The following is an 8,698-nucleotide window of genomic DNA, read 5'->3' as shown; positions in this document are numbered from 1 at the left end:
TCTTTCCCCATTTGGTTCCCACTGATACAGGTGGAGGGAGTGTCATTTGCTGCACCCTACGTCTTTATTTTTCAGTCCCTTTCATCAAGCATACAAATGTTTCTGGAAATTCAGCTAATAAATTCCTCCTTCTCTGATGTAAAAAATAAAAAACCCACACATAATTTATTTGCCTGACAGTTACAATAGGCTTTAGGGGCCTATATCCATTGGATCTGAACAGCAATGCTTAAATCCTAAGTGTACTTTTCACTGAAAAAACAAAAAACAAAATGAACAACATGCTCTTTCTGTTTATGTATTAAGACAGTTTTTATTGGGGGGGGAAGAATACATGCACATAGTAAAAATATTCAAACAGCATTGGAGGTAGGGAACTTTTTTTTGAGAGACTTTTTGCTATAGGACACATGTACTCACCAGTGAGTCAGAAAGCGAGATCACCCCCCCTCCCCCCGGGATTATGGCCACACTGCAATCCCTTCTCCATTCTCCTCCTGGGATCTTGGGTATGCACACACATGCGCCCAGTGTGAGTTTGAAGCCACCAGGTCCAGGACTCAAACCACAGTCAGCCATGTGGGAGTCCAGCGATGTAACCACTATGCCATGTGATGGCTCCTAGGCAGGGATTTTTAACCTGGGGTTCATAGATAAAATTCAGGTGTCTGAATTTGGGTTGGAAAAGTCATCTTTTTTCCCAATATCCTGTATCTGGAACTTAACATTTTATTATGAACATAGGCAACAAACTGCAGGAGTATTAGCAGTACCTGTGACTCTCATCAATTGAAATCATAGATTTCATAGTTACTGTAGATATCTCAAAATGGCATTGATATTCATTACTACAAAATCATAATGGCTTTTAGACCCATCACTAGGTATTACTTAATGAAGAGCCATCTACAGGCACCTATACGTATTACCATTAAAAAACTTGTGATTACTGTTATTTCTATATAGCTGATGTCCTTTGTAATCCTAGGTATGCATTTACAATTAACATGCTGAGAAGCAATCCGTAGGCTTGGGCAAACTGCTAAAAAGGGCTCCGTGGCACAAAAATGGCTAAGCCCCCTGATCTAAGGATTCTAAGTAAAAAGTCTCTTACCCACCTAGCCTCCAGTATTGGATTGTGTTCCCAGAGACAGTCTATGTATGTACAACCACAGGTACATATGTGTATATATTTATGTTCTACTCAGTCACTGTGTATACTGTTTTACACCTTTTTTTCTTTTTCTTTTTTTCTGATATTTTTACTATAGGGCCCATGTGCTAACCAGAGAGACAGAAAGCAAGAAGTCACCTCCCCACCCCCCACAGGGGGGTGGAGGGATGACCACACCACAGTCTGTTCTCCATTCTCACCTTGGGATTTGGGGTATGCATGCATATACGCCTGGTCTGAGTTTCAAGCCGCCAGGTCTAGGACTCGAACCACAATCAACCATGTGGTAGTCTAGCATCTTAACCACTATGCCCTCTTTTTTTCCTAAAAGAAACAAAACAGATTTTTGCCATAAGGTGTGTACAGTCTATTCCCTGAGGAGAGGCAGAGAGAGACGGAGAAAGGTAAAGTGGGAAATCACCCCCCAGGGGTATGGCCACAACATACTTCTCCATCCTTCTCTCAGGATTTTTGGCACTCATGCACATGTGCCCACATGATTTAGAAGCTGCCAAGTTCAGGACTCAAAACTATGGCTGGCCATGTGGGAATCCAGAGCCTTAACCACCATGCCATAAACCGGCCTACACCTTATTTTTTTAAAAATAATTATTTTATTTAACTTTATTTAACTCCTAGAAATGGAGTTGCTAGGTCAAAGGGTATATTTCTAAATTCGGTAAGTATTGTCAAATTGTTTTCCATAGAAATTACAATAATTGAGATCAGCCGATGGAGTAATGGTTACGTTGTTGGATTCCCACATAGTCGACCATGGTTCGAATCCTGGACGTAGCAACTTAAAACTGACTCTGGGCACATGTACGTGCCTGCTCAAATCCTGAGAGGAAAATGGAGGAGGACGGATTATGGTGTGGCTATCCCCAATGGGGGCTGATTTCTAGCTTTCTGTCTCTCTGGTAAGCACATGTGCCATATAGCAAGAATCTCTCTCTAAAAAAAAAAAAAAGATAATAATTTACATTACCATTAATACATGAGGACATATTTCCCCACACCCTCCCTAACAATGTATTAAATGTTTTAAACCTTTAAACAACATGATATGTAAAAAGCAGGATCTTGGGGCCAGCAGGTGGTATGGTGGTTAAGGGCCAACTGTATCTTGATTCCCTGACCTGGCAGCCTGAAAATCAGGATAAGTATGTGTGCATGAGTGCCCGAGATCCCAGGAGCAGAATGGGGAAGAAATTGTGGTGTGGCCAACCCCCTAGGGTGATTTCTCACTTTGCCTCCTACTGTCTCTCTCCCTCAAGCTGAGCACACCCTATGGCAAAAACTTTTTTTTTTTAAAGTAGGATCTCCTCTTGGGTTTAGTTTGCAAATATTTTACTATGGATGAGGTTTTTTTCTTTAAATACTGAATTTAGTGAAAGAGGTGTAGTCTCAAAGCAGAATTAAATGCAGGCCAGGCAGATGTCATGGTGGTTTAGGCAACTGGGTCCCACATGGCTGACAGCAGTTCAAGATTCATGCCTGGGGACAAGCAGGTGGCATGGTGGTTAGGTGCTGGACACTCCCACATGGCCAACCATGCATGGTTCAAGTCCTGGACCTGGTGGCTTGCTTTCTCCCCTTCCCTCTGTGTGTGTCTCTCTCTCTGGTCAAATTAAAGTAAATAAATGAATAAATGAAATTAAATAAATAATTCTTTAAAAAAACCGCCAAAACACAAAATCCCAGACCTGATAGTTTGAAAAACACACCAGGCACATGTGCATGCACGCCCAAAATTCTGAGAGGAGAATGAAGAAGGGATTGCAGTGTGACTACTCACCCTGGGGGAGGTGATTTCTCACTTATCCTGTCTCTAGAGAGTACACACTCCCTAACAAAAACTAAAAAAACAAAAGCAGAATTACATCCATATGCTACCATATGTGTAAATCTGTGTATATCCTTAATTCTTTTGTCCACCAACTCCTTCAGAATCTAATTGCCAGTCCAAAGCTAATTTTCCAAAGGTTGGTTTGCTGTCAGGGCCCCTCCTGCCCTACATTCTCACAGGCTAGCTCTACCTGCTCTCTCCCTATGTCACAGAACTGTTTGCTGCTAGTCTACGTCTCCAGCACTCTGCCACCCTGCTTTGGGATGTCATCAATGTAGCAGGCATTCACTTAGTATCCTGGGTAAGCCAATGTCCTGAGCAAAGAACTCTAGCTAGGTTGTGTCTCATGCATTATAAAGCTTTTCAGAATTTCCTTTAAGATTTCCAGAATATATTGCCCTTATTTGGAAACAGTTTTGAATGTGGTTTTAATCACCTTACACCTACTATCTGGACATCTCTGGATCATGTTGGCTCATTTGCTCAGAAGGGAAAATCTCATGGAGGCAAAGGCTACTAGGGTGCTCAGTAACTCCTATAATAGGAAACTCAGGCCTCTAGGTGCAAGTTGCCATTGTCCAGGTTGACACTATGTGAACATAACATCAAATGCAGCTGAGGGAGAGGGTGTAGTATATTAAAGGAATCACAGTTGTGCTGGCAAGGTTTTGTTGTTCTTAATACATTTTTATATGTCATAAACGTGACACTTTAGTTTTTAAAATGTAGATATACAGAATGTAGGCCCTTGAAAGGACAGTCATACTGTAACCCCTATACTGCAGATAAGGGATGATGTCTTTATTATTATTTGGTATATGGCACATGCACTTGCTGGAGAGACAGAAAAGGTAGAGTGAGAAACCTGCCCCCATCGCCCCTGCCAAAGAAGATGGCCACACTGGAATCCCTTCTCTTTCAGGATTTTGGACATGCACATATATGCACCCAACATGCTTTTAAAGCCACCAGGTCTTGGGACCAGCAGTTACTGTAATGGCTATGTCGCTGGACTCCCATGTAGTCGACCACAGTTAGAGTCCCGGACTCAGTGGCTTAAACTCACGCCAGGCGCGTGTGCATGTGTGCCCAAGATCCCAAGAGGAGAATGGAGGAGAAGGGATTGCAGCGTGGCCATCCCCCTGGGGAGTGATTCTCGCTTTATGTCTCTGTTTCTCTCTGTCTCTCTGGTGAGCGCTCACGCCCTATAGCAAAAACCTCTCCAAAAAAAAAGCCACCAGGTCTTGGACTCGAACTGTGCAGTTCACAATGTATGATCCAGCTGTCTTAACCACCATACCACTAGCTGGCTCAAGGAATGGTGTCTTTATATTGACATTTTTAAAAAAGAATTATTTTACTTAACTGTATTTATTTAACTTATTCACTTGTTTATTTCAATTTGACCAGAGAGGGACAGAGTAAGAGAGACAAAGTGAGAAAGCAAGCCACCAGGTCCAGGACTCGAACTGCAGTCACCCATGTGGGAATCCAGGGCTTTTAACTACTACGCCACCTGCCGGCCCCTATATTGACATTTCTAATCTCCCCTTTTAAGGTTTGTGCTCACTGAGTGAGAAGGAAAGTGAGAAACCACCCCTCGGGGGATGGCCATGTCTCATTCTGGGCACACATGCACATGGGCCTGGCATGATTTTCAGGCCACTAAATCTGGGACTTGAACTGTGATCGGCCATGTGGGAATCCAGCACCTTCACTACGACACCACCTACTGGCCCTGACATTTCTCCCTTTTACCAACACTTGGTGAATAGCTGTTTTGTCTAGGATGGACGACTCAGGGAAGAACTGAGGTTCTTTTTTCCCTTCAATAAATATTTATTTAAAAATGGAGTTAATGTTCAATGGTGATTATGTGCCATGTACTGTGTCAAGACAGTGGAGCTAATAGTGTAGCAGACTAACTTGTAAAACAAGTGATATCCAGGAACTTTATTATTTAATTCTCATATAGTAACCCATGTAGTTGATGTCCAATGTTATTAGCTGTGTGAATGGTGTCAGCTGATATTTGGCTCCCTTAAAAACGTTTCTAGGGGTTACCAGGTAGCGTGGTGGTAAAAGGCACTGAACTCCCACATGGCTGACTGCAGTTTGAGTCCCAGATCTGGTGACTTGCTTTCTCACTTTCCCTCTCTCTCTCTGTTGCTCTCTGATCAAATGGAAAAATAATAATAAAGTTAAATAAAATAATTATTTAAAAAAGAGGTTTTTGCGGCCAGCAGATGGCGTGGAGGTTAAGGGGGCTGGACTCCCACATGACCGACTGCAGTTCAAGTCTCGGACCAGCAGCTTGATTTCTCACTTTCTTTCTCTCTCTCTCTCTCCCTCCCTCTCTGGTCAAATTAAATAAATAAGGTTAAATAAAAAATAATTCTAAAAAGACAGGTTTCTGAATTAATTTATGTAACATATTAGAAGTTCAGATAAAGTAATTTTGGGAGGAAAGGGAATCCAGGTTAAAAGGAGTCTGGGGCTGGCAGGTAGCATGGTAGTTAAGAGCACTCAACTCCCACATGGACGACTGTGGTTCAAGTCTTGAAACTTTCTCACTTTCTCTCTCCCTCTCCCCTTTCTTGTCAAATTTAAATAAATAAATGAAGTTAAATAAAATAATTCTTAAAAAAAAAAAGCATCTGCCTGACTTAACTTAGAGAACTTCTGACTGAATACCTATAGCAGTATACATTAAACCATACTCACCCTATCTTATATATCTATAAACATGCTGACCAAGTTGAATACAGGATTATTCAATACTTTTTAAAGAAATAAAGTGTATAAAACTTATTCAGTCTTTCATATCATTTTATTTTCTCCCTTCCACCATGATAATATGATATCCAAATTTTGTCTTAACTGGTGGGTCTGTAAACACAGGTTTATCCATCCCACTGACCGGCAAGGCAAATGCTGCTTCTTGGAATGGTCCCACCATGGATCCTCTGGTCATCCACCCCAAGTCACCCTGAAAAACCCAAAAGATCCATGATGACAAGTGGCCCTGAAAAGGGAACAGCTCTACTGTAGCTAGAGAAAATTTCCTGCCACAAATGCTGAGGTTACTACTAGGTTTATTCAGCCGGGCTATACATGAACAGAGCAAGGACACACAGGTGGAAGAAGTCTGACCCTAGACTGAACATATATGCACTAATAATACTGCTGGGCTTTGATGTTAACTGTGCAAGCTTGGTCAGGCCAAGATTTAGACATAGATGACAAGTTAGATGTTTCTGCTTTTACAGTCTCTCAGCCAAGACATGGCTAAAATTAATGGCAGAACACAGAAATAATCCCTGCTTCTGTTTCTTCTGGGGAGGACAGAAAGTTAAGGAGAAGAGCAACATACCCCTTTCCTGGCTTTATCTTCACTATATTGTGTGGCCATTTCACTGAATCTTATTCCAGACTTTAACTTTTCCATGGCTTCCATAATTTTGCTGTGTTTTTCACATAGAATGTGTCTGACCTACGAGGAAAAAGTATGTTCATACAGTATAGTTCTCAGTGATTCCTCACAGTGTAGCTGTTACATCTGGATTCTCCCAACCAGTAAAAAAAAGGAAAACATGACTAAGTGTGGAAACTGAAAGTCCTGGAAGTCTGCCCAGTTGGGCAATAGCTACAAATCCACTTCTAGTATCAAGACAACATTTCGGAACCCTGATTCAGAAGGAAAATGGGCACCTGGTTGTGGGAAGTTCCCACTATTTATTTTTAAATTTATTAATTTATTTTACATTCATTCGTTGTATATTCTTCTTTTTGGGGGGGAGAGGTTTTTGCTATAGGGCGCATGCGCTCGCCAGAAAGAGAGAGAGAGACACAGAGACAGAAAGCGAGAAATCACCCCCCCAGGGGGGATGGCCACACCGCAATCCCTTTTCCTCCATTCTCCTCTTGGGACCTTGGGCATGCACGCACACGTGCCCGGTATGAGTTTTAGGCCACCAGGTCTGGAATGAGAACCATGGTCAACTACATGGGAGTCCAGTGATATAGCCATTACACTAACTGCTGGTCCCCATTCACTGTATATTCTTACAGCACACAAAATGAATTTTCCCATCCAGAATACACTGAAATCAAAGATATTACCATATCCATTATCTTCAACAGATCATTTTCCATTTTATGTTTCTTAACTATTTTACTTCTTTTTTCCCCCTTGATTCCCTCCCTCTCACCCTCTGCCATTTTCTACCATCCTCCCACACTTGTCTGTGTCCGCAGTTGCATTTTTAAACCTCCAAGTATCTTCCTCAGTTGTGCACCAAGATACCAACAGTACCTATGTGTCCTCACAGAGTCGTGAAGATTGAGATAATGCAGCTAGCAGTCAATAAATGGTGATTTATTATTATTTATTTAATCAGAGTGGGAATATGAAACGACGCCATCAGGAAATATTATTTACCAAAAGAGTGCTAATGTGTAAAGCCTCTCCACAATTCCACACTTTGAAAAAGTGTATGCTGTTGGGACTAGCAGTTAGCGTAATGGCTATGTCACTGAACTCCCATGTAGTCACGGTTCGAGTCCCGGACCTGGTGGCTTAAACTCACACCAGGAGCATGTGGGTGCATGCCCAAGATCCTGAGAGGAGAATGGAGAAGGGATTGCGGCATGGCCATCACCCCTGGGGGGTGATTTCTCGCTTTCTGTCTCTCTCTGTTTCTCTGGTGAGCACACGTGCCCTATAGCAAAAACCTCTCAAAAAAAAAAGAAAAAGAAAAAGTGTATGTTGAATATTAGGAATACTCAACCCCATAGAAGTATTCAAATTTGACCTGTTTACATAAAGCCAGGGTTTTAAAAAACACTATATCCTTAAAAATGACTTTATCAGAGATAGCTGTTTTACAGGATTTCCCATTTCTCAAACAGAAATCAGTTACTTCACCATGTAGGTGATACATTGGGGTGGGGACTAAAGATATCTCATAATTTAGTCAAACCAAGGTTGTCCTGGTTTGACTACTAAAATGGGGTGTGTGTGTGTGGGGGGTCCCTAGTCCTCTATAAGTAACTTCCTGACTGAAGGAACTACAAAGGAGCTAAGACATCAAAGGAGAGGGCTGGCAGGTGGCTTGGTGGTTAAGGTGCTGGATTCCCACATGCCTGGCTGTAAGTTTGAGTCCCGTACCTGGTAGCTTGCTATCTCACTTTCCTTCCCTCTCTCTCTCTGATCAGATTAAAACTAAATAAAGGGACCGGCAGGTGGCGTAACGGTTATGTCACTGGACACCCACAAGGTTGACTGCAGTTTGAATCCTGAACTTAGCAGCTTGAAACTCATGTTTCAAGGCATGGGTGCACGCGTGCCCAAAATCCTGAAAAGAGAGTGGAGAAAAGATTGCAGTGTGGCCATCCCCCTGGGGAGTGATTTCTCACTTCCTGTTTCTGTCTGTCTCTGACGAGCTCATCTGCCATATAACAAAAATCTCTCTTAAAAAAATAAAATAGAGTTTTCTTTCCCATTATACAAGATGACAGGTGAAAAAGCTGAGAAGAGGGGGACCAGCAGTTTGCGTAATGGCTATGTCGCTGAACTCCCATGTAGTTGACTGTGGTTTGAGTCCTGGACCCGGTGGCTTAAACTCACGCCAGGCACGTGTGCGTGCGTGCCCAAGATCCCAAGAGGAGAATGG

General features: G+C 42.3%; 1 protein-coding gene across 1 annotated transcript in view; it reads right to left on the bottom strand.

The window, feature by feature from the left end:
* Window positions 1–5,834: 5,834 nt before the first annotated feature.
* The window catches only part of LOC102490481 (peptidyl-prolyl cis-trans isomerase NIMA-interacting 4), a 15,740-nt gene continuing 12,876 nt past the window's right edge, over window positions 5,835–8,698 (bottom strand). Inside the window, exons 3-4 of the mRNA XM_006167939.3 lie at window positions 6,397–6,516; window positions 5,835–6,012 (exon numbers count right to left, since the gene is read on the bottom strand). Coding sequence (XP_006168001.1) covers window positions 5,854–6,012; window positions 6,397–6,516 — 279 coding nt within the window. The 3' untranslated portion in view covers window positions 5,835–5,853. The remainder of the gene's footprint in view (window positions 6,013–6,396; window positions 6,517–8,698) is intronic.

Source organism: Tupaia chinensis, unplaced genomic scaffold (assembly GCF_000334495.1).
Source record: "Tupaia chinensis unplaced genomic scaffold, TupChi_1.0 Scaffold145304_1, whole genome shotgun sequence".
Taxonomy (NCBI): domain Eukaryota; kingdom Metazoa; phylum Chordata; class Mammalia; order Scandentia; family Tupaiidae; genus Tupaia; species Tupaia belangeri.
The sequence above is the reverse complement of the archived record's forward strand: the minus strand, read 5'-3'. Positions and strand labels throughout refer to the sequence as shown.